The 27,319-nt window shown below is 37.7% G+C and overlaps 1 protein-coding gene across 2 annotated transcripts in view; it reads left to right on the forward strand.

Annotated features, from left to right (window-relative positions):
• Positions 1–25,621, forward strand: part of LOC149562953 (protein CHROMATIN REMODELING 35-like) — a 188,134-nt gene extending 162,513 nt beyond the window's left edge. Inside the window, exon 2 of one of the 2 annotated variants that reach the window (XR_016363535.1) lies at positions 23,446–23,562. Coding sequence is in view for 1 of the 2 variants with exons in the window: in XM_089823949.1 (XP_089680075.1) it covers positions 23,446–25,266 (1,821 nt within the window). In the remaining variant the exon portion in view is untranslated. Of the gene's footprint in view, positions 1–23,445 lie in introns of both variants that reach the window. The other variant, XM_089823949.1, reaches the window with a different exon arrangement.
• Positions 25,622–27,319: the final 1,698 nt, after the last annotated feature.

The raw sequence follows: 27,319 nt of genomic DNA on the forward strand, positions 1-27,319 counted from the left end.
CCTACGATCAAAAGAGAAAAAAGGACATACAAAAGGGACATGCCCATGCAAAGCCTTTTGTGAAATTTGTCTGGTGTTGTGTCACACAATCAAGGACTATCCCTACAATCTAAAGGCACAGAATGCACAAGTATTCTTTACCCAAGGGGAGAAATCCACACCACCTTCCACCCTTCAATGAAACACCAATACAGAAGCCTCACCTAGAGGATATAGAAACAATAGGCATGGGAGCAACAACAATAATAATAGTAATAACAATACACCAAGGAGAGCAATCTAGTATGATTCTAAAGGAAGACCCATGATCCAATGCAAATGATGCAACGAATGGGACCATTTTGCATGGGACTGCCAGAATGGTGGAGGAGAGGATGGAGGAATGTTGTGCAAATGGTGTGGGTTGGGTAACCAAAGAGGATGCCAAATGCCATAGACAAAACGGGGTGAATATTCTCGATATTGAAGAACTAGAGGGCGAAGTATTAGCCATCACAAGGCTACCGACCAAGAAACTTGAATATCTGAATGCAACAAAAGAAAAAAGAAAGATTTTAGGAAGCTAGAAAGGATATTAGAGACAACATGATAAAGGAGGGAGAAGCGAATAGGGCTAATAGTACAAACACCCGACTAGTACCAAACTTTATGAAACAAGTGTCGGAGACTGCCATCCTTGTGAGAATTGCAGATCTATTAGAAACTTTACCTTAGTTGTTGGTAGCAATAATATAGGGAGAAAGTACAAAAGGCGTACACTCCAAGGAGGAGCAACAAGAAGTGCAAGCAAGAAAAGAAACCAACACCTTGTTCACCACTGGAATGGGGAGGACACTAACAGTGATAGAAATGGAAATAATGGGGTATAAATTATTGAATACTATTGTCAATGAAGGATTTGGTGTGAATGTCCTATCTGAGGAAACATGGAAGGCAATAGGGAAACCCACACTCTGGCCACCCACATTCCAATTGATGGGTGCAAACCAGCATGGAATCAAGCCAATAGGAACCTTGATGGGGCAAAAAGTAGTAATTGGGACAAAACAATTTCTTCTAGACTTTCTGGTGATTACCCTAGAGAAGAAAAACTATGCGTTGTTGGAAATTGTATGGCTAGTCACAACATAGGCCACCCATAATTGGAAGAGGAATACCTTGTCCCTAGAGGTAAACGGCCAAAAGTACACAATAGATCTAAGGAACTAGTCTGTAAGTCAGGATTTGGCATCATATCAGATTAAAAGGAGAAGATGGAGAAAGAGTGGAACTAGATTTAGAAGAGTATGAGGAATACAAGGAGGTTACAACAGCCCTCAATAATGAATTGGCACATATATTTGAGAAGGAAGTAGAATACAAGGAGGCCAAGTTGCTTTGACTTTGGGAGTGCTCAGAAGATGAGACAAGCTCCCTCAATGGCCTATTTCACTGGTAGATGGGAGACTATGAAGTATATATGCGAGAATGTGATATGTTCCAAATCCAAGAAACCAAATTAGAAGAAGGATACCCAAAAGGGTATAAGGAATACAGGGAGGGTACTGTTAGAAATGTTCAAAATAACTAGGGGGGGGGGGACTATTCTGCTTTTGCTCGGTCTCTACTATAAAACTGTCATGAACTTTAACTTGCATTGCATAATGAAAACATTATCAAATGTAAACATTCACCACAATTTGACACTAGGGTTTTACGTGGAAACCCAATTTGGAGTGGCCTAGTTAGAGGATTTAATCACCCTATTAGGAGTGGCCTTGTAAGAAGACTTTGATCATTCTATTTAGAATGTCACCCAGTTAAAGGATTTACACAGACTATTAAGTCTTCAAATGACTATTAGGTCAACCTCTATTAAAAGGATTTTAATACGAACTGTTTATAATGATAGGAAAGAAAACAGTAGGTTTGATCTATGTGATTACAACTCACTTTTGCAGGCTCAGATCTTTGTTTGGTCCGTATGTTGGTTCACTAATAAGCCTTCCATTGTCATCTCTGATCTTGATCTGCTTGGTCACCCTTCAAGCAATCAGTCCACTCTTCTTGTCAACACTTAGCCTTCTACTCTAATTCACTTATCAACAACAGCATTATATCTGCAAGCTTTCTCCTTTAGCTTCGCATTCACACTCTTGTGTGTTTCTAGTCAACCTTGCTCTATATGTCTCTCTTCGCATACAAACTCACTCATACACACATTGACTAGGCTTGCCTCGGCTTGATCGGACACGGCACAAAATGATCAATTATGTATCTCTTTAAATAGGCAATTTGTGCTTTACTATTTTCTACATCCACCGTAGATCTTAGGGTTTATGATTAGATTCAATTCGATTCAATATATCTGTCCATCTTCTTGATCATCCTCTAGAAACTTCTCTAGAATCTATCTGTTAGGTCTTTACCTAATCACTTTCTTGAATTTAATGATCCAACTCATCAATCTTATCTTCAACATCTTTTACATCTTCCAAGAAATCAACTGAGTCATCTTGATCTTACAATTTCTTTGAATTTGTTCTCTTACTGTCACTCGGCAATCTCTAAATTCTGATACTTGGTCAACACTGAAATACTCAGTTGTTGTAAAGCTTTCTAGCTCAACATCAACTAACTTGCTTGGTCAATGCTAATGCTCAGTCAACACTAGATTTACTCGGCACTAATTGTAGCTTGGTTGAAACTAGCATTACTTGGCACTCCTTAGTATTTCTCATTTTCTCGGCTTAACTTAGCTTGACATAAACAATTAATCTACTTTATCAAAGTCTATCTAATCAAATGTCTATTGTAGCTTCTTTTTCATAACTTCAACTCTTCTAGTTACTATAGTTATGAACAATTTCTCAAATCCTCTTCATCAATCAAATAGATATGACATTTAGATTAGGTAGCAATATGTCTCATCCATAGATTTAACATCAATGATTAAACAACAATTGTTCCAATTGTAAGTTTCCAATAGGTATGACAGCCCTCAATAATGAACTAGCACATATATTTGAGAAGGAAGTAGAATACAAGGAGGCCGAGTTGCAAACAATAAACCTTGGTGAGAAGGACCAACCCAAGGAGATTGTCATAAGGGATGACTAGGATCCCATCAGCTTTTAAAATTTTCTTAGATTACAAGGACATCTCTACTTGGACGTAGAAGGATTTGAAAGGAGTACACCCGGAGTTGTTGTTTACTGCATAGATTAATTAAGAAATGCACACAGATAACGAACACGAACACGAACAGCAAACAACAAAACTCTTATTATTATTCGCATATGCCCACAGTACATTATGCTTTGATGGTAAGATATATCTCTACAATGCTTCCCGAAGGGGTTATAAATACTTTCTGACGAACCTTCCCGAAGGTATCCATCGGCCAGATACATCATGTCTACTACAAACTATTTACCCGTCGGCTACATAACAAGAACCTTCCCGAAGGGACCCGTCGGCTAATACACAATTTCCTTTCCGAAGGGACTCGTCGGCTGATACACAATTTCCTTTCCGAAGGGACCCATCGACCGATACACAATTTCCTTTTCGAAGGGACCCGTCGGCTGATACACAATTTCCTTTCCGAAGGGACCCGTCGGCCGATACACAATTTCTACTGGTGACATCATCCCCCCCAAAAAGAAAAGTCGTCTCCTGACGACTACAAAACAAAACTCAAACAACTAATACAACAATATTACTTTCACATTCAACCCGTTGCATCTATAGCCTTTGCTAACACAATACTGACTCCTCAAGCTAACCTTGATAGCCACATGTGCTGCTTTCTCTGCTTCCAACTCCTCGGTACCCTGAGCCAAGTGTCGCTGCACTGCCTCCAACTGGATGATCAGCTCCTCATCCACCAAGACAGCCTCACGGCCAACACCTACTCTCAGTGCCTTTGATACACAGACACTCCATGCCTGCAACAGCTCCAAGTCTTCTCAACTGGTCAGACTCCCATGACTGATATCCGCAACGACTGGGGGTCCAAGGGGCAACGCCCCTAGCAAGGTCGAGGGGCAACGCCCCCGCGGGGTCCTGGGGCACTACACCATACATCCTGCCACTGTATCGACTCCTTATGCAATATCCTGTAATGTCCTCCAAAGTTTGAATGCAATAGCAAGTAAAAGCCGTACAGCAAAACCCCACTCTTCAGAATCTGTAATCTTGCAATCCAAATCTGTACACATGATATGCTTAAAAAATCCATACAATTACCTCGCATTCCAAATTGTAAATTCCGTACGCTGTCTTTACTTTCAACTTCCTCCAAATTGCCGTACGGCCAAAATCCGCAGTGTCAATAGCTTCCCTCGAAAATCCGTACAGCACATGTAAAAATCCGTACGGTGGTCTAGATGTTATAATATGTAATTCTTTAAAAAATTGTACAATGCAACAAAACCGTACACCAACCCTTCATTATGAGAACCGTACCTTGTCTTCAAACCCGTACTTCACATTTGAAAACCCTACTACACATTAATTTATCTAAAAAACCGTACACCATCCTTCAAATGTGAACTGAAAACCGTACACCATCCTTCAGACATGAAAACCGTACGGTAATCTCCTTCAAGTAAGAAGCCGTACGGTACTTTTTCCTGAAAAGCGTACGGTATACATGGAAGCCATACGATATTCTTCCATCTCCTAAGAAATCCGTACAATGCTTATGGAAGACATACAATGCTCCTTCCTTCATTGTGAAATCCGTACGGTGCTTCTTCCTTCACTGTAAAATCTGTACGGTGCTCCTTCCTTCACTGTAAAATCCGTATGGTGCTCCTTCCTTCACTGTAAAATCCGTACGGTACATATCAGATTTGATGCTTTTTCGTACACTGCTCAAAACCTCCAAAAAAAATCCGTAAGATGCAAAACTTGGCGAAATCCGTACGGTACAAAAATTTGTACACTGGACTGAAAAATCCGTACACTTCCTTCAAAACCGTACGGTGAACATTTAAGAATCCATACGGTGCTTTGTTTTCAAAAATCCGTATAGTAGCTTTTTCATCACTTTTTCATTTCTTTTTTTTCTTTTTTTTTTTCTTTTTTGAAAATCTCACTTCTGGAACAATTATGTACAATATTTACATATATACAGTACTTACAGTCTTCTCTCAGTTATTCGTCCATGGGGGTGCGTTACTTCTTTCATGGCAAACATTCAACTTCGACCTCTTCACTACATCGAGTACTTCCTTTCCGTCTAGCATCCACTATTTTATTGCTCCGTTATTGCTTACTTCCCGCATCTAGTACGGCCCGACACATTTAATTTTGAACTTGCCTGGTTTGATCTCATTCCGATCGTCGTACTTCAACACCCACTGTCTGAGTTGAAACCTGCTACGCCTGTTCTGTGTCATCTCCATACCACCCAGTTTGTTCCCGAAGCTCCGTAGCATGGACTCCATCAGTTGCCCGTTCTGGCCGCCAATAACACGTCCACTCCATACTACTGCAACTTTTATTAGACCCTTCCGCTTTGTTTCCTATGCAGACTGTATCGTATGCCTTCCTTGCTGCCAGTACCTTTCTGTTATATTTGTGGTTCGACGTAATACTTTCTTCCTGCACAGTCATACAGTAGAATCTTTCCTTCTTTTGGGTTCGTACTATATGTTCTGTCCTTCAGCTTCAGTCATGCCCGCGTTTCCTTCTTCGACTTCTCTATGTTGCTTCGAACATTCATTTCCTCCTTCGGCTTCTCCATGTTCCTTCAGACATTCATTTCCTCTGTTGGCTTCTCTGTGTTCCTTCAGACATTCATTTCCTCCATCGGCTTCTCTGTGTTCCTTCGGACATTCATTTCCTCCTTCGGCTTCTCTGTGTTCCTTCGGACATTCATATCCTTCTCCTTTCTTACCTTCGTTGATCCTTAGCATATTACAACTCGGAAAGAGCTCGTAATCCTCTATCTGCCAGTGGTAAAGACCATTTACTGAATCCAAATCGTCATCTCCTTCCAATCGTAGGACTCCCTCCTGATCGGGTTCCATACTCTGCCTCTTCTTATCGTCTTCTCCTTCAGAATCCGACGATAGGGCTTCTTCCCTGACCATCTGAGTGTGCAGATCGATGACATACTTCCGGCCTTTGCTTTCGAGTGATAAAGTATTTTTCTTCCAATCGTGCTTTGCTTTTGCTTGTATCAACCACCCCCGACCCAGAATAGCATCGTACCCCTTCCGCCTGAGAGGAATCACAACAAAGTCCAACAGGAATGGTTGTGTTCCAATTGTCAATGGTTGCGCTGTGAGTATTCCCAATGGCTTGATTCCATGTTGATCGGCTGTTAACAACTGGAAGGTAGGTGGCCACAACGTTGGCTGTCCCAACTTTTTTCAGGTGTCTTCAGGCAACACATTGACACCGGATCCTCTGTAGACGATCGTGTGCATTAGCACAGTCTCGAGAATGCCCATTTCAACAACCGCCGGATAGCGTCCAGATGAGAGAGCTAACAACATCGGATCTTCTGCACTTGTACCCCCTGTTGCTCGTTGTCTTGCTCTACGGGTTGCTTAGCACTCGGGACTATATTTGTGAGGGCCGTACAGAGTTGAGGCATAGTTAGCAACAGATCATTTATCCTGACGGGTATCTCAGCTTGCAATATTTGCCGTACAATGTTCTGTTCTGCACAGTTCCGGACTGAGGTACTTGGCGGGTCCTTCAAGTGTGCTGTTTCTACCTGTGTTACTTTCTAGATCTCTGCCCTTGCTTCCTCCAATCTCTTCTTTTCTTTCGCTGGGTCAGGGTATAGCTTCGCCTGCTTCTAAGTGATTGCCAGAACTTCTTCCTCGTTTGTCCCTACGGTAATCAAGTTTACTCTGAACTTCGCGCACTTAGTATCATCATGATCGCCAGGTCCACACCATCGACATAGCAACTTCGGTGTGTTCGTCATTGTGCACTCTTGGGCGAAGTGACCCCACAAATTGCATGCGCGACATTGAACAATTGGCCGACCATGCGCATCGTACTGAATTCGACTCCTTCCTCCATTGTTGTTGTTGCCACCATTGTTGTTATTGTTGTTGTTGTTTTGACTGCGCCAGTTGTTTCTGTATCCACCTGATGTGGCACCTTCCGTACTGGTGTTCCCGTTCTCTCTTGACGGGGATGCCTCCTATGACAGGAACACTTGCTGTGGTGTTCTTGTTTTCAAATTAAAAGGGCATTCCTTTATCGAGTGTCCCAAAATCTGGCAAATCTCACAAAATTGATCTTTCGGGCAGGATCCCTTCGTATGGCCTTCTTTCTTACACTCCGTGCACCATAGGTCATTACCCTTAGTCTCCTTGTTCATGTTTTTGAATTCCTTCATCATCCACATCATATCCTTCTGGAGGGCACAGACCTTCTTGTTGCTTCCCTCGTCATCGTCACTGTTATCTCCTCCTGAAGGATCCTCGTCATCTGAATCCGAGGAGCTGGTCTTCTTCTTTTTCTTTGTCTTCTGGTCACTTTTGAGGTTCATTGCCCGATTGTATGCTTCAGTATATGTCGATGGTGGCACGATCTTTATCTTTTTCCGCAGCTTTGGGTGAAGGCCTTCAATGAACCATCTTTTATGGAGTCCATCTGCCAGTTTATTCTCCATTTTACTGATTAAGTCCTTCAACCTCCTAGCGAAGACCCGTACTGTTTCATTCTTCTTTTGCTTGGTATTGAATATCTCCACTACAATTTGATTATCGTCGTGTAGAAGTTGAAATTCTGCGATGAACTCCTTCTTAATGTTATCCCAACTATTTAACTTCTACGGATCAGTATCAGTAAACCGATCAATCGCAACACCCCGTAGGGTAGCAGAAAATTGTCGGATCCATTCGTTTGTATCTGTTATGCCATTTGCCCTCTAGATCATTTCACATGTTTTACAATATCGAATGGGATCAGCTGCTTCATCACCGTCAAATTTAGGCAATTTTTCCTTCGGACCTGCCATTATCACTATATGTCGAGGGTTTTGTTGTGTACCTGCGCTGTTTTGCACTCCCGCGCTGTTTTGAGCACTCGCCCTGTTTTGAACTCCCGCGCTGTTCTGCACACCCATCTTGTTTTGGACACCCGCGCTGTTCTGCACACCCGTGCTATTTTCTACACCCACGTTTTCTGCTTCCGCGCTGTTTTCTGCTTTCACACTGTTTTCAACAGCCGCGCTATTTGGTGAAGAAGAGGGTTCGTCAACCGAAGCTATTCGTTCCGGAAGTATATCTCGAACGAAGAGGTCACTCCACGCTCGTGCTCCTTCGGTACTCCGAGCCGTGCGAGTCAATCTCCTTCCGTCAAGATTCTCTTCCCGTGGCGTATGCAGGTTCAGAAACTCCTCCCTTGCTTCTTCCACCAAATCAAGCCGTTGTCGAGTCTCCTTCAACAATCCTTCCACGCTCTTGTTTTCGTTGGCAATTTTTTGAAATCTCCTTCGATGCTTTGTCTGCTGAGCCAGAATTAAATTTTCCTGCGCAATGCGTATGTCATCTTTTTCCTTCAACTTATTCTTATCTTTGTTCAACTGATTCAGCATTTAATTCATATCGGCCTGCCTGCGTACCAGGTCCATCGAGCAACGGCGCCAAATGTCTACTGCATAGATTAATTAAGAAACGCACACAGATAATGAACACGAACACGAACAGTAAACAGCAGAACTCTTATTATTATTCGCATATGCCCACAGTACATTATGCTTCGATGGTAAGATATATCTCTACAATGCTTCCCGAAGGGGTTATAAATACTTTCCGATGAACCTTCCCGAAGGTATCCGTCGGCCAAATACATCATGTCCACTACAAACTATTTACCCATCGGCTACATAACAAGAACCTTCCCGAAGGGACCCGTCGGCTGATACACAATTTCCTTTCCAAAGGGACTTGTCGGCTGATACACAATTACCTTTCCGAAGGGACCCATCGGCCGATACACAATTTCCTTTCCGAAGGGACCCGTCGGCCGATACACAATTTCTACCGGTGACAGTTGTGTGTCAATCAGATACCACTGATACCAAGATCAAGGCCAATGTGCAAATGACCATACCAAATGAATAAAAACTATGTAGCCAAGGTTCAAGAAGAAATCACAAAAATGCTTGAAGTTGGGATAATATTCAAAGTACAAACCAGTGAATGGGTATCACCTATAGTCATATCATTGAAGAAGGATGGTAACCAAATTTGGATATGTGTGGATTTCAAATGCTTGAATGTGGTAACTACAAAAGACCCTTTTCCAATTCCTTTTACTGATAGCATCCTAAAAGAGGTGGCTGGCCATAAAATGTATTCCTTAATGGACAAGTTTTCAAGATATAATTAGATTAGTATTGTTGAGGAGGATAAGCTAAAGACTACATTTGTTGTTGAAGATGGGGTGTATACCTATAACAGGATGTCATTGGGGTTGTGCAATGCACTAGTCACATTTCAAAGAATCATACTACATATCTTCGACAGAATGTCAATAGGGAATTTTAGAGCCTTCTTAGATGAATGGTCTGTCTACAATGGAAAGGAGCACCACCTCAAAGTCCTTGGTGAATACATGGATCGATGTCGAAGAGCAAGGTTGGCCTTACACCCAAAGAAATGCAGATTTATGGTTCCACAAGGTACACTTCTTGATCATATAGTATGCAAGGAAGGGTTGAGGACAGATCGCAACAAGATAAGGGTCATTCTAGATATGGAAGCTCCATCAAATGTACCTGGTGTCAAGTCCTTAGGGCACGTAGGGTACTACAAAAAGTTTATAAAAGGATTTGAGGAAGTATCTTTACCCTTAGAAAAGCTAACCAAAAAAGAACAGTTTTGTTGGGAGGTAGAATTGGAGGAGGCTTTTCAGGAGTTAAAGAAGAGACTAGTAGGAGCCCCGATTCTCATATACCCTAATTGGAACAAGGAATTTCAAGTCCATGTGGACTCATCGAACTATGCAATAGGCACCACTCTAGTGCAAACTGGGAAAGAAAGACTAGACCATCCTATGTACTTCGCAAGCAAGTTGCTATCAAAGGCAGAACGAAACTACATCACCATCGAAAGGTAAGCTCTAGGTATGGTCTATGCAATACAAAAGTTTAGACATTACTTATTAGCTACTACTTTTACATTTTTTGTTGATCACCAAGCACTTATGAATATAGTAAACAAGCCTACGATTCAAGGGAGAGTAAGTAGGTGGTTAACTCTATTGCAAGAATTTACCTTCAAAATCATAGTTTGTTCCAGGAAAAAGTTATGTAATTGCAAATCAATTATCAAGAATTAAGTTAGGAGAAATCTTGGGAAGTGGAGTAAATGAGGACTTCTCGAATGCCCACCTATTCCAAATTCTCGTACTACCTCAGTGGTACAAACAGATCAGCCAGTACCTGTCAACTACTAGCTTTCATGTAATGTCCCCATTTTTGTCAATATTGGAGTTTCATGGATTAGCCTATTATTGTGATCCTCGTAGGCTATTATTGTGGATAGAGGATCTTCTAAGGCAATGGCTTGGCTTGGGAGGGTCTTGTCTTCTCCACAATTCAATAAGCTACAAATTGGTCTTCGTTTGGGCTTAGTTTTGTGTACTTACTATTTGTGGTAAGTGGGGTGTTGATTGAGATTGACCCTTTCTATTTTTGGAAATTGCATTTGGTCACATGGAGAAATAATAGGTACAACTTCTATTTCAAACGACATACTTAAATGATGAGTATTTTGAGAGTTATTATATTTTTAGTAGCCAAATTGTTATTAAATTATTAAATAGCTTATTATAAAGTTATAATTTAACCTTATAATTTCACTTAAGTTGAGGGTTGAGTTATCATTGGAAAGAGCCATTTATTAATTAGTTAAGCCAAGTGAAAGAATCTTATGAAAGCTTCTAATTAATGTTGTGTGGTGATGCTTCTTAAGTGAAGTTTCATTTTGGCAACAAAAAAGGCATTAGGAGGTTATAAATACAAGCTCATTTGTTGAGGAAATTATGCTTGGATATTTTATTTGCTTTTGTTGCCTTTGTGGCTTTTTCTAAATTCTGATTTTCTATGCCCTTGCTGAAGTATTAAGGGTTTTTGATGTTGAGAAGTGTTGGGTAATTTACAGCTGAGGTATTGTGAATTCCCTTCTTGAAGATTATCTGAAATCACTACTGAGGTAAAGTGATTTGGTCATAGTTTGGATCTCCTTACTGTATTTATCTATGGCTGGGACATATCATTTGTGCTGAGAAATCTTGGATATTATTTTATTATTATCTTGAAATTTGGGTGACGGTTTGAATTCTGGAATTATTAGTTCTAAGAAATATTTTAGTGTCTTCCATTACTGTATTACTGTTTCTTAGAGAATAGTTATTTTGAGTTTGGAGGTTGACGTTTTGTTGTGGTTAATCCATTGATCTATTTGCTACTATGGAGAATTTATTGTATGGTCTAGAAGGGAATTGATGATCAATATTGCAAGGCTGCATCTGATCTAAAGGGTGCTACATTAATTATTTGTGAGGCTGGGAATTTATTACCACAAGCTGCAATCACTTCCAGCATTGCCATTCTGAATTCTAAAACTATCTATGATAACTGGTGGGCTGCAATTTGCAATTGGGAGGGGCTGAATGATTTCTGAGTTCTGCTAGTAGCAATATCAAGAGAGGCTGGGGTCATGTTTTGAGAATGTCTATCTGCTGTTAATTAAATCAGCTCCAGAATTTGCTAGGTTCTATTTACATTGTTGTAATGGACATCATAGTTGGAAATAAATAAATTGCAGCTAGCTGAATTTAATTGTGAAGCAAGTTACTATTTCATTTCAGAATATGTGTTTCCTGTTTGAATGAGAAAAGTTTTATGATGCAAATAAATAACTACATTAATGGTAATAAAGTGAAGATTGTCATTAGATCTATCTCAGTAATATCAAAGTTTCTTAGCAAAGTGTTTCACGAAATGTTAGGCAAATAAATTATAAGAGATAATTGGGGTTTGTTAAAGTCATATCCAACTAGGGATATTACATTTCCGAAGGAAATGCTGGCTGTAGAAAGAAGGAGAATTGCACTCAAGAGTAGGACATTCCAGTTGATCAAGGAACTATTGTATAAGATGGGGCCAGACAGAGTTTTAAGGAGATGCATCATGGAGGAAGAAATTTCGGGAGTTCTAAGGGAATCCCACAAAGGGCTGGCAGGAGGTCGCATGGGACCGGATGCTACAGCTCAAAAGGTATTATTGGCAAGACTATGGTGGCCCACACTATATGCAAATGCTCGAGAATGGGTTTTAAGCTATGACACATGTCAAAGGGCAGGCAAACCCCTTAAAAGAGATTTTATGCCATTATTTCCATCACAACCACAAGAATTATTTGAGCAATGGGGGATGGACTTTATAGGGCCCTTTCCTGTTAGCAGTAAACATAGATGCAGATACAAAGTGGTGGCAACAAATTATCTTACGAAATCAGTGGAGGTATGGACACTCTGGGACAACATAGCATTCAATACCGCTAGATTCCTCTATGAGCAGATAGTGACCAGGTTTGGTATACCATTACAGCTAACAAGTGATAGAGGTGTACACTTTACTAACTAGGCAATCACAACAATGACAAGTGAGTACAAAATTTTTCATTCCTTTTCCAGTCCTTACTATCCTAGGGAAAATGGTTAGGCAAAGTCTACAAACAAAATATTAGTGACAATTTTGTACAAGACTTGTGGAATTGAAAGGGGAGATTAGGAGGGAAGGCTCTCCACAGTTTTATGGGCTTACAGAACTACTTACAAAGCCACTAGTGGGCAGACTCCCTTCTATTTAATGTACGAGTTGGACGTTGTCATACCTATGGAATATACAATACCTAGTTTGAGAATTGCAATGGAACACAAGCTGGGAGACGAGGAGAGTTTAAGAGAAAGGTTTAATGCTCTGATGAAATTGGACGAAAGGAGAACCATGGCTCAATAGGCTACGGAGGTGGCCCAATGGAGAAGGAATTTTTGGCATGACAAACACCTGAAGAAGATGTAGTCTCAATAGGGACAATTGGTACTCAAATACGATGGGAAAAAGGAGATAAGACTAGGCAAATTCAGGATACGTTGGCTTAGACCATATAGAGTCATGGAAGTAAAAGAGAATGGGGCATTAAGATTGTCCACTCTAGATAATAAACCTCTAAAAGATCTCATTAATGGATCAAAGTTGAAGCCTTATAAGGATAGAAGGGAATCCTTGCCTACATATTTCTTAGAAATACAAGATCAACAAGATGAAGCAAAAGAAATAAGAAAGAAGCAATATCCCATGGATATAAAGGAAAAAGGCTGAAGAGGAAATAATAAGAGGAAGAAAGTTCAAGGTAAACATTAAAAGGGAGCAAATCAATTTACGCCCTAATAATTTCCCTTTATATGAGTGGAAGAGGGAACTAAAAACTCACAAAAGTATAAGCATGAACAAGGCTGAGGAGGAAGTGGCTGTAGTGAACAAAAGGATATGCCTTTTTTCTGTCCTCTCCAAGCTATTCAATCAGCACCTTATTGCCGTACTTGTTACCTCTATGCTAATACGAGTCATTCCTATTTCCGTACAAACAAACATTCCCATACGGCAGCAATAGATGGGTGTATACATCCGTGTGATGTAAGAGCATATCATTGTTAGCATTGTACACACTATCCCCAAGTAGATCACCACGTACGAGATGATCATTGTCATATGTACTATTCCTTCCGTACGAGCATATCACTTCACTTCCATATAAGCACCTCACCTCACTATTCTATGAGCAAATCCAACCTCTAATGAACGAATCTCTATAGCCACCGTCTTACAGACATATACAAGTAATGTAGTACGAGTATTCTATCATTCTCGAAATTGGGCAAGAAGCATTGCAAGGAACATTGAGTGCATATCCACAAAAGGAAAGAAGACATATGTACATAAAGAAACAGGCATACAAGGCACAAAGGACATAGGCACACAAGTATTCAAAAAATGGTATGAGCAACTCACTCTCAATCAATAGGTGGCATTAAGAAACATTTTAGGAAATGGTTGGAGGACACAACTGATTCAAGCAATGTGGGGATTGGTGCATTATCACAAAATGGTAAAATTAACCATTAGGAATCCGAGCAAAGGATAAATTATTGATTCAAAGAGGAAAAAAATTGTATTATAGGCTAAGAAGGTGGTGAGAAAGATGGTAAGTACAAGAAAAAAACTGCAGAAAAGATTACTACTGCCAACATTACTTTTGAAAGTGTCATGGGAAGTGAATATCGCACTTGGTGGAAGCACGCATAAGACAACCACCCTTTCAAAGAGGTGTTACAGAGAGCTGAAGTACAAAAAATAATTTCTATTGCCATCTTTGATTTAAAAGAGTTTGAATCTATATTACGTACCATGGTGGCTGGCTATGATAAGAAAACCAATAAATCTGTAATCCAATATTTGCAAAAAACTCTAAAAATTTCCTACTCAACCAAGGAAATAAACAAGGTTTTTGGAATTCCCAACGAAGGCCAGAAATTGACTAAAGCCCTAATGTCAATGGAAGAAAAGAAAAAGTGGTTGAGATTAATATGCATGAATGATCTTACCAAACAAGAATGGGAACAAAATTTTAAAAACAGTCGGGGCCTCAAGAAGGTTTTCATAGCTAACAAAGAGTGGCGATGCATCATAGACTTGGTTAAAAGCAAGCTTACAGCTAGAAGTCACATATTAGATATTTCCCTATGGATGTTACCTGTGGTTGATGGATTGAATAGGCAACAAGTGTACGATTGGGCGCAGTTTCTCTCAAAGAGGCTACAAGAATTTATGGAACTAAAACATGAGGCATTCTACATGCCACACCATGCAATAGCCTTATTTCTGGAAGTAGTTCGTACTCAGGTGGCCATTGAGCATAGAGGGGAATTGGTTCCAATAAATAGAGTAGAACCCTACGAGCCAGCAATGATATACTGGGTTCACATGGACACCTTCGGAGCTAGGTCACGTGGAGGAGAACCACGGAAAAAGAAACTAAAACAGGCAGCCACACATATACTATAGGTAGCATCTCTTGAGAATGTTGAGAGTTCAAGTCAAGAAGAGATTGGAGAAGAGAATTTAGAAGAGGATGAGAGCAGCACAGACACATCCTCCTTAGTTTCCTAGGAGTCAAAAATCTATTTGAGTCACCTGAAGGGCACACCACAGGATATCTTTCCTACCATCAAGAGGAGGACCGCTGCCACATGGAGCACCTAAGTATGCCTAGATTCACCAATCAATCATGAAGAGTACAGTAGAAGAGGCTGGAGTCAAGCGTACGGTTGGAAAGGTTGGTACTATGTGTAGTATGCTGGAGGAATGCACCACCAGTATGGACAACGTTCATACTGGCCCTAGTACAAAGGAAGGTGTGGAGGATGGTGTCATGAAGGAAAATGGGGAAACTCATAATACAGAACGGGGGTTGGTAACCAGCAACAAATTTCCGAATGGGGGACGACAAGACTTTCACTACCAAGAGTAGCAAACTTGGTGTCTACAACTCAACAACCTAGTTCTAAGGTAATAGATCTTAGGTGTTAGAAGAAGTGTGGGCACAAAGTCAGATTGCATATAGCATAGGGTATAGAAGTAGCACCCTATTCCCCTAGTGGTGCAGCCTACAAGAGACATCGATGGCTAGAATAAAGCATCAATGGAAGATACCAGAAGACAAGTTAATGAAGACATACTAGGGGAAGATATAGTATTGGAAGAGGCAGATAAATTGCTTGAGGAAGAAGGGATGGTTTCTCCACCCTCACCAACTCCTTTGGATGTAGAGGATGAGGACCCAACAGAAATACAAAGTGAGAGAGAGGGATCCTCTGACACATTTTCCTTCGAAGACAAAGCTGAAATATTTCTGAAGGAGTTACAAGCTATGGAACATTCCACCAAGGAAGTGGTAAAGCAAGCTAAAAGTCAAAATATGGGGGCTATTGTTAGAGCACTTGAATCATTGTTAGCATTTATGCACAAAGGCTGACATACAGATTGGAAGTTGCTTCAGCAGAATGGGTATAAGCAAGAGGAAATAGCTGCAGAGTGAACAAAATGATACACCATACCTCAAGCTCAAGAGCAACCACCTCTCATACGAGCACTTGTAGACATGGAAGTTGCATTTCGAGGGATATTTAGAACTCCAACAAGAAAAAGACTTGGTAGGGCGGTTGGCTAAGGAGTGGGACATCAAAAAAGCTGCTCTAAACGAAAAGTGGAAAGCAGAAAAGGCTTCCCTAGAACAAAACTGGAAAATAGAAAAGGCTGCCTTGGAAGACAAAACCACAACAACAAAGGCAAAAAAGATGGATGCTTTACATGTTCTATAGGGAGTTCATGGCAAACATAAGGCAATTGAACAAGATCTTCAGTGACTTCATGGAGCCCCGAGTATAGGGAGTCTTCCCAACCCTCTTCTTGAATTATGGTTTTTCTTTGATTTGTCGAGTAGTCATCTAGAAGACTTTTTTTTTGGGGGAGGATAAATGTAGTACGTAATAAAGTAATATTATACTTAGCATTAGTTAAGCTTTGTGGGTCGGGTAGTTAGGAAGAGAGGGGATGCATCAGTTGGTTTTACCAACCAATCAACCATTATATAAGAACTTTGAATTATGAATGATGTACTCATGTTGTTTTGGTATCAATAAAGTAATAACATTTCCTTGCCATCTTGGTATTACTAGTACAAGTAATGAATGTTCTATTGGTATTGGTACTATTGAATCTATGTTATAATTGCTCTATGTAACCTATGCTATTAACCATTCTACAAAACCCTTCCACTTGAAAGGGAAAACCCATCCACACCAACAAAATATATATTTTATTGATATAAAAATGTTTGAGTACAAGGCTTTCGCTTGACTTGCATACAATACACTGAGCAATTACATAAATAGATTGAAATGAAACTCTTCAGATTAAACAAAAAGGTCTCATCAAATTCCAACTACAAGACCCTTCATATTTCTAAATATTTCAATACTTCATATTTTCATACACATGCCTCTTTGCATGATGTATGACACATGTCTTTTCTATAAAATATTGTCTTAAATATTATCACAAATGTCTCTTTCAAATGAATGTGACCATAACAGTCATAACTAACATATTTCTATTACATAAAATCAGAGATGAAGTTCTCTATAGCAGCTACAATCTTCAACAATTACTAATAGGGTTTTAAAAATGCAACAATTTGAACATGAATCTTTCAAAAGATCATGTAAAATTAAAATGCATTGGAAAATTTCAAACATGATATGATAATATTGTAATTGAATTAATTTATTTGATATATATATAAATATTGATGACATACATTCAAAAAATCCCAAAGTTTTAGGGAAAAAAATCTTCAAATCCTCTAAAAGATTCTTCCAACTTACTTTAGACTATTGTAATGCTATTGGGTGTTCAACATGATCAAATACTACTTTTAATGGAAAAGAAACTTTTTTTTTTCCATTTTCTACACATTATTGGTAGTACAAATCAAGTTGTTGAACTCACCATATTTTTAGCAAATATGTGTCCCAAAAACTCACAAGGAAAAAAAAAACTTCCAAGAACTTGACTACTTTCCAAGTTGGCAAACTATGGTATGAGTCAGTCGTGTATATGTGATGTAAGCATAACTTGGTCACATTACATATATATGATGTATGCTTCATCCAATTACTATGTATGAACCGATCATGTTTTTAGGAGCTGATTGTTAATGTTAGTGTAGTTTTAGTTGGATAAAATGCATTGAAGATATTTGTATATATATGAGATATTATACTTAATTCATTTAATGTATACATATATTAGATATTTGATATATATGTATGTATGTTATTATCATACTCTTAATCGTGAGTATTAGCAAATATTATTGATAATTAATGAAATTTAAAGAGACATCTCTATCGAGACATGCCTCTTAAAATCATATAACATATGCTTTGAGAAATTAACTTGAAACACACATAAAATCTAAAAGTAATATTACAAGTTACAACATATTCAAAATTTTGGGATAATTAACATGGTATTAGAGCCAGTGGTGGTTGGTATTAGAGCTAGTGTTTCATTCAATTTCATGGGTTCTTTTAAGGTGACAATGTCATATTTGATGAGCAACATACTTTCAAGCAGTGCATATACTTTATACCATTCCAAGTTTTGTGATCGCGTATTTTTCTTAAGCAACATTTGGTTTGGAGAAGAGTAGTCATTTTCTAGAGAGGAACTCTTCATTCCTCCATCATCGTTCAAAAAGATGTGCATCTCAGGTGTTTATTATCAGTGTAGACTTTCAAACAAATTCAAGATAAACCCTTTCCAACACAGATGCTTTTTCTCTTTAGTGTGCGCTTTTGAAGGTTACTAACTATAGATGGTAGTAATGCATCCGTGAAAGGCACCAACATTAATTCTCAGCTAAATAAGTCAATTCTCTCATTAGAGTCATTCCTATTTTTCTATGCTTCTGAAGATATCATTTCATTCACAGATTGTAATAAGAGCCAAAATATATTCTCATGATTCAAACATATTTTGTCAAGGATTTATATCTGTTGTAGAAAGTCTAATGTTTTATATTTAATGTGAATCCCCTGTTGGTGACCATATTATATGGACTAAAGTATTTTTTGATTTAGTTTTTTGTCCAATGTTTGCATTCACTGAGAAACAATACTTCATCAAGCTTAATGTTAATAATGTGAAGGGGCAGAGAAATCGTTGACAAAACCAACGACAAGGACTAAAGATGAATCCACTTAGAATGATAATGAGTTTGTTGTTACAAACGAGGGTGTCCGATATACATTAGGACATATATTGTCCTATTATCACACAGCCTTTGGAACAAGTGGCCAAGGCAGATAACCCTTTGTTGCAATCAAATCATGGGAGGTTGCAGACGTATCTTAATTCCCATCATGATATTGGGAATTCTATATCTCAACCACAAGTGACTATACCAAACATATTTGATAGCATGGTATCTCTATTACAAATTGCAGTCACTCCTTTACAAACTTTAGTGGCTCCATTACAAAGTGTTGTCTGTAAAATGTAATCTATGGTGGATGAATTGGTTCAGCCTGGACACAACTTGGTATCCAGACATGTGAATATTTTTCCACTCACATATCGGGGTAAAGAGATTCTCCTTTGCACACTTGGCGTCACTCGGCATCACACAATAAACAACCACATAATGACTTCCCATGATGCGATGCATAGATTTGTTTTTCAAGTCAAACGTTGATGCTTCTCCCCATGTAATACACAGTGATGTGGACTCTTTCCACACAAAAACTCTTTATGCAACCCATGTTGTTTTCCCTCAAGACAGTCAATACAGGTAATGCGCCATGCTCAGGGGGATTAATTTGTATATGACACACATGCATTTTTTGTTAGATTTAAACCACGTGGAGGCAAAGAAAACTCTTAATTCCTCCCGAGAACCTTTTCAAAATATTCATACAGGGGCCCAGAGTGGTACAGATAATGGTTTGGGTATGCAAAGGATTAAAAATGTGGAGAATCCTGTTAACAATATACATAGAGTGTATTCAATGAGTGGACATTAAAATATCTTGGAAATTCTAGTCATTGAATTGTCTCTTGAAGTGTATCATACACAATTGGTAGTTTACAACATTTGGAAAATGTTGGCAGTGTATCAAGAAACACGCTTTGGCAGTTCGTGCCCTTTGGAAAACCTTGAAGGAAACATTGAGTATAGTTGTTTCTCCTCTACCATAGATCATGGTGGTAATTCCTTCACCTGTTGTCAACACACATGCACGTTGACTAGTCTAGAGCCCGTCTTTTTTTCTAGGCTGCGGTTGATGAAAGTAATGTTCCACACAAAGAAGGCCACAAAGGTGAGCATCTACACAATGCCAATTTAGGCATAAATGACTTGAGGATGCAAAAAATAGAGGAGAATTTTATTGAAAGAACCAAATCAGATAATTTTGGTAAAAATAATTCAAAGAATGATAAAATAAATACTTCATAATTTAGAGGATGGGCATAGGGCATTGCCAATCCTACTTGCTACTAGGGCATTGCCAATCCTTGGTCTCTGAGGTTGTTCTTGCAGTAGAAGAAGGTTGGTACTTTACACATGTTACCAAATATTGTGCAGAATGCAATCTTCTGACAAAGGCTCCAAAGAAGTTTTGATCTAGAAATCATTAGTCATCTGATGATCATGCTGGACAAAATGAGGCTCTTGAAGCAAATATCTTTGATGATTGAGATTATGAAGTAACCTTCTATATCAAGAGGGAGTTTGGCAGTTCATCAGAGGCAATCTTGGACAAAGAGGAGGAGCAAATAGAAGATATGCTTCAGTCAAACTTTTGATGATCTTGGTTGTATTGATTCAAAGGGAGTAGACCATATCGGGATGGAATCTCCAGTGATCAGAAACTATAGCATTTAAAGGACTATGATTCGTGGGATAAAGTTCCATGTATGTAGGTTGAAAGGCCTTATGCTATCAGGATACCTATCGAACTAGGGAAGCATGACATGACTTGCTGCTAGGAAGTTAGAAGGATGATAACATACTCAGAGGGAGCCTGACACTTCATCGGAAAGAACATTGTACTAAGAGGTCAAAACAGTTGATATCAGACTAAGAGGGAGTTTTGACATGAAATCCCTTGTAATAAATTATTGTCTATATGAGATACGTTTGAGGTGAAAAATTCATTCTCTGATATGTTTCATGGTGGATGTCATGACAACACCACATCACAGTATCTATAGTGACTTCATATGAACTTTTGATGGCATGTGTGTATGTACCAACCCCTTGTGTACATCATGAGAAAGTGACGACTTCCAAATTATTATCACTTGTATTTGCAGAAGTTATTGGAAGGTGATGACCTTACAGTAACTTAAATCATGATATACATTTTATGTAAATGTTGAAATAGATCATGAAAGGCTTTATCTTGTAAATCAACAACCAAGTGTTAGATGTCATTAAATTGATGATCTATAAGTTGTTTGCATAGATATATGATAAGTATTTGGTGAATATCTTGCCTTGATATTTTGATAGGCCATTATCGTATTGAGTATTTGGTGGATATCAATTATTGATGTTCTAATAGGCTATTACTTAAGAGTCATTGGTGAATATCATGTGTTGATATTCTGATAGATCAATACTCATGTTACCTAATATGATATCAAAATAGTATTTGGTGAATATCATGTGTTGATATTCTGATAGGCCAATACTCAAATGATATCATATAATGGAAATCTTTGATGTGTCATTACTAAATATTGCCAATGGTGTAATATTTTCCTATATGTTTATCCTCTCTAAACTAAGAGGGAGTGTTAGTGTAGTTTCAGTCGGATAAAATGTACTGAAGATATTTGTATATGTATGTATGTATGTATATATGTATGTATCATACTCTTAATCATGACTATTAGCAAATGTTATTGATAACTAATGAGAGTTAAAGAGACATGTCTTTATGGAGACATGCCTGTTAAAATCATATAACAAATACTTTTTGAAAGTAACTTGAAACACACATAAAATGTACAAGTGCTATTACAAGTTACAGCATACTCAAAATTCTGGGATAATTAACACCAGTCACTAAGTAGCTTTGTGTGTGTACTCCTATGTTGGCTTTGAACTAGCATTTGATTAGAATGCAATTGCAACCATGCTGTTGTATATGGATTGAATGGAAGAATAAGCTCAAATAACAGCTATGGTTTACAAAGAGTTGAAAGATATCTTCCTAAATGTGTGGTGAAGTCTTATTTTTGTATGTGAACTATGGTGCCTCTGATTCTTAGAAAGGGATAAGTAGGAAGGGCCATTGCAAATGAACCCTCAAGGAATAGGCCTAGGTCTAGGAATTAGATATGATTAGTAAGTTTTACACTAGTAATATTGTACATTTCTCATGTAGAGTTAATTTCCTTGCTGGGGTTGGGTAAGTATATGAAACTAACCCTTCCAATTGGAGAAAGAGTTGCTTGGTCAATAAGAGGGTATGTGTAAGCAAGGGTAGTTATTCCGTAGCCTAGATGAAGGGGGAAGAATTGGGAAAAGCCCGATAGTTGGGTGGGAGAAAGGGACAGAGTGTGTGAAGAAGAGGAGACTGGAACATACACAAACAATCCTATTCTTGCAAAGGAGAATAATATTCTGGGCTAACTAAAGACAATCTAGGAGGACCTAATTAATAAGTGGAGCAGAGTAATTTTAGATGAAACTATTATCATTATCAAGGTTTCATGCAACATGGTATTGTTAGCTAGTACTTGTAAAAATCTAGATAGTTAATATTGGTACATTAATTTGGGATTTTTATCCGTCTTTGTATATGGAATCCTACAAACACTTGAGGGTGGGGACTGTTAGACAGTTAATATTGGTACGTTAATGTGGAAATTTTATTCATCTTTGTATATGAAATCCTACTTACATTGAGGTTGGGGACTGTTTTTCATCCAAGAGATTTTTTTCTTGTTAAAATAATATTTCCAAGCTGTAATGATAAAAAAATTTTATGATGTTTAACCAAGTTTAATAATGCTCTTTTCCTTTTCTTGTCTTCTGTACTTTTTTCTGTTAAGAATATCTATTAGACATATATAAACTAGAATACTTTTGCAACATTGACTTTCAATGTTGTTCTCCATTTTCTTCACTGTTTTATAAACCAGAACACTCTTGCAATGTTGACCTTCAATACTGTTTTCCATTTTCTTCACTGTTTACAAAGAACATCAATGACAAATATGGTGAACAAAGTGTGTATCTAGATTATGGTAATTGTGCTCATGGGCGAGAACCAACTTGGCTAACCAAAGTATTGAAAGTTTGAAGGGCTAGGTATATGCAATTCATTTGACAAACTTGTCTGTTGCCCATACATTGGTGTCTATAAAAGGAAAATGAAAATATATCTAGTGGACGGTGGTACCATCTCTGATCTGTAGGAGTTGGGAAAGCAATAGCATTAGAATTTAAAAGAAATGTATTTTGCAGGACTTGGCTTTGCTTTAAAGGTTATTTTCCCATTTCTTGTCAAGCTGTGATTTAAGAAAAGGAAATAGAGAACTGAGGAAATTGTTTTTTAACACATCAGTAGAAGAAATCCCTTGTGCAATAAAAGATGGTATGCGAAGTGCTTTGAACAAATTGTCAAATATTTACTTGTCATTTCGATTTCAAAACATCTCTTTCACTCACTCAGTCACTAATACAGAAATCCAAAAATATGCAAGTTTTTAATTCATGTACATCAAATGCTTTTGGCCCTTTGTAAGTTTGCTAATTCTGTAATTTTCCTCTGTAGGCACGTAGGAGGACAAGTCAGGCCAGGGATACCTGCCGTGAAAATTCAAGGATTTCTCCAGAAGGTGATATTGTTGAGGTACACAATGGGAAAGACATAGCACAAAGATTACCTATAATGAACATCGTTCTTCATCCACTGCTGGAAGGACGTATGCACCAGCATCAGCTTCATGGTTTTGAGTTCCTGAGAAAAAATCTAATTAATGAAAAGCCTGGGGGGTGCATTTTGGCACATGCTCCAGGGACTGGAAAGACTTTTCTTGTAGTAAGTTTTATTCAGAGTTTCCTAGCCAAGTATCCAGAAGAGAGGCCCTTAATTGTAGCACCAAAGAGTATGCTATGCACATGGATGAAGGAGCTTGAGCAGTGGGAAATAGAGAAAGTTCCTCTATATAACCTCTATGAGGTCAACAACAGGCTGGAACCATCAAGGTGTAACCAGCTGGAGATATTGAAAAAATGGAGAGAGAGAAAAGGCATTCTTCTTGTCAGTTATGCTCAATTCTCAAGCATAGTGTCTGAGAAGCTGGAGAAGCCTGGGAATGATATGGAAGCCAGCCACCAATGCCGGATAATTCTTTTAGAGTGTCCTGGATTGTTGATTTTAGACGAAGGCCACTTCCCACGAAATAGTAAAACAAACATATTGAATTCCCTTATGCAGATACATACTAAGCGTAGGGTGCTTTTATCAGGGACTCTCTTCCAGAATAATATTACAGAGTTATTTAACCTTTTGAGGCTTGTACGGCCCGATATTCTTGAAGAGGGACTTTTTAAAACCATTTACAAACGGATACTGGAAGGTGAAAAGCATTTCAAAATGACACAAAGAAAACAACATATGATTCAAAAGGTCTTCTGTGAGAAAATGGATTATAATTTGCAGAGTGGCAGTAAGGAAATGAAAGCATCTGCTGTGGGCAATCTTCAAGAGTTGTTTTCACCATTCATCCACTATTACAAGGGAGGAATTCTTGAAAAATTGCCCGGACTTTTAGAGTTTGTGGTGATTTTAAAACTCAGCGCAGTACAGTTGGAAGCACTTAATAGTTTGAAAAAATATGCAGGGTTCAGACTCAGTAAAGATTTACAGTCTTCTGCTGTTTGCATACATCCTTCATTGCTGAAATTAAGTACAGGGAAAGAAGAGATTGCTTCTGACTGGTTGGATTCTAACATTAACAATGTTGGTAATATAGTAGCAGACCCCAATGATGGTGTGAAGACTAAATTCGTTCTTGACATGCTTTCACTTTGCAATGTGAATGAAGAGAAGCTGTTAGTTTTTAGCCAGTTCCTTTCCCCGTTGGCCTTAGTTGAAAATATGATCACTAGAACAAAGAACTGGATTAGAGGCTGCGAAATTTTAAGACTTGATGGTAACACTGCTCCAGAGGATAGGGAAACAATAATTGACAAATTCAACAAGTCCAAAGACACAAAGGTGCTTTTTGCCTCAATTAAAGCATGTGGAGAAGGTATTAATCTTACAGGTGCTAGCAGAGTTATCATGCTTGATATTCCATGGAATCCTGCTATTACGCGTCAGGCAATAAGTAGAGCTTTCAGAATAGGACAGACAAAAAAGGTATATGCATATCGTCTCATAGCTGCAGACACGTTTGAGGAAGAAATTCTTAGAGCTTCTTTTGACAAGGAAATTTTGTCAAAGATGATTTTTGATGGAAATGACCAATGGGAGAATTCAGGATCCCTTATGCTCCCAGTAAATGAAAATGAATGTGAAGACCCATTTTTTGAAAGTAAAGCGTTGAAAGAAAATGTCAAGACCCTATACAAATTGAAATTAGGTTGATGTGTTCCGGTCGAAACAACTCCACACAAAACAAATTGGTCTGTGATTATGACATGCCATATTCTATATAATCAGAACTGTCAGTGTCAGTTTTTGGCAGTGTCCCTAAGATGAAAGAGAATAATTCTCTGATTGTCTTCAATCCTTCCTCTTTAATTTACTCCAGTATGAAATCGTGATGCAATTTTATTTAGGTCAGACCCTCATTGAAGATCTATATTTCGTTCCATATTCTATTTCTTGGGTATTGCAATAGTCGTAGTTATATTCAGAGGTGTAATGACAATGGCAGCAAGGTGGGGTTGTAAATTTTATGATCAACCCTTTATGTAAATTTTATGGCCATTTTCATGTGAACTTTGATAGTTATATTCATAATTTAATATATATTAATATAATTATCTTAAATATGGGAAAACTAATCGTCTAGTGTTTTAAATATGTTATTTGCCAAAAATTAACAAATAGTATAATGTATTTAACAAAAAAGAAAGAAATATTATTTTATTGTGGACAATGTGATGTGACTTCTGTTTGTGTTCATATGCAGTATTATATAAGCACATTTTATTATATGTTATGTTTTTAATTTTTTGAATTTATAATTGCAATGGGATTGTTTAACTAGTTATTATTGTTTGTATCTCAAAACAAATTTATCTATTAGAAGTTTTTTATTCAAAGTAAATATTCATCTTTGTCAAAATTATCAAGTTAATTTTTTTATAGAACTTTGATTTATAAGATCAAATTGTTCTTGACTGGTAGATCAAATTGTTGAATGTATGTTTTAATTGCTGGTTGGTTTTGATCCTTCCCCTATTCACCATGTCTTTCCTTTCTTCACTTTTGGATCCATCTGTATTCTGTATTATCCTCCCCTTGATTCATTGGCTGAGACATTTATTTGTACTAAGCATAGGGATAAGTCATATGGAAAAGACATCTTCACAAGATGGTGTCTAATGAAGATCAGCCCTTCCATTTACCTGTCAATTAATTTTCAAATCACTTTTAACATTTCCTTTTATTTCATACCTATTTAAATATGACAACTAATATTGTAATATAAATTACATATCAGATTATAGTCATTTTATTAATTGATCTTTTTTCATAGCACTTTTATTTATTAAGTGAGCAATGCTATTTCTCTTTATTTCATACTTAGTTAAATATGACAACTAATATTGCAAAAGATAAATTCCATATCAGATTATACTCATTTATCAATCTCACTTTTTAAGTGTTTGATGACATTTCTCTTTATTTGATACTTAGTTAAATATAACAACTAATATTGCAAATGATAAATTTCATATTAGTATAAATCATATTATAACATAGTTTATGTTTTATAATTCTCGACTTTACTACTAGAAGTTTGTGGTGACATGGTGGAAGAATGTCGATGAAGACCACTTGAGTATTCATGTCTTTAGATAGTAGGAAGAATGTCCACTCAAGTATAATTGTTTCATATGAGATTGTCTAGGTTGAGATAGGGGATTTTCCTATTGAGGCATTGGCTATGTTCTTGTTGCTAAGTTATCTAAGAAGATTAGAGGACATAGAGCTATATTTTTGGTAAAAAATAGCAGTAGAAAAGAAATTAGACAAAAGGAAGAGCATCTGGATGAAACAAAACATCAAATAAATAAATAAGTGTGGTATTATCACAAGAGAATGTTCAAATAACAATGAGACAATTAAAAAATTGCATGCAATAAAAATTCAAAAAAAGCATATGGTCGAAGGTAAATTAAGAGAAAAAAGAAACATCAAACATTTTAATCACATATGAGACCATGTAAAAAGGAACTATCTATCGAAAAACATTACTAACATCTATAAATAAAAGTCAAAATTACCAATCTAAAAGTTACATTTTATACCAAACAAAATTAGACTCCACAAGATTTTATTTGTATTGATAATTATTTATTGAATATTGTATCTAAAATATTCTTTATAAGAATAAAGTGGGGGTCTTGAAAACTCCCTATCCTTTCACCATTGCTAAAACAAACTATGATAATAAGGTATAGAGCTC

This window comes from Cupressus sempervirens, chromosome 4 (assembly GCF_028749045.1).
Source record: "Cupressus sempervirens isolate cs-2001-9-10 chromosome 4, ASM2874904v1, whole genome shotgun sequence".
Classification (NCBI taxonomy): Eukaryota; Viridiplantae; Streptophyta; class Pinopsida; order Cupressales; family Cupressaceae; genus Cupressus; species Cupressus sempervirens.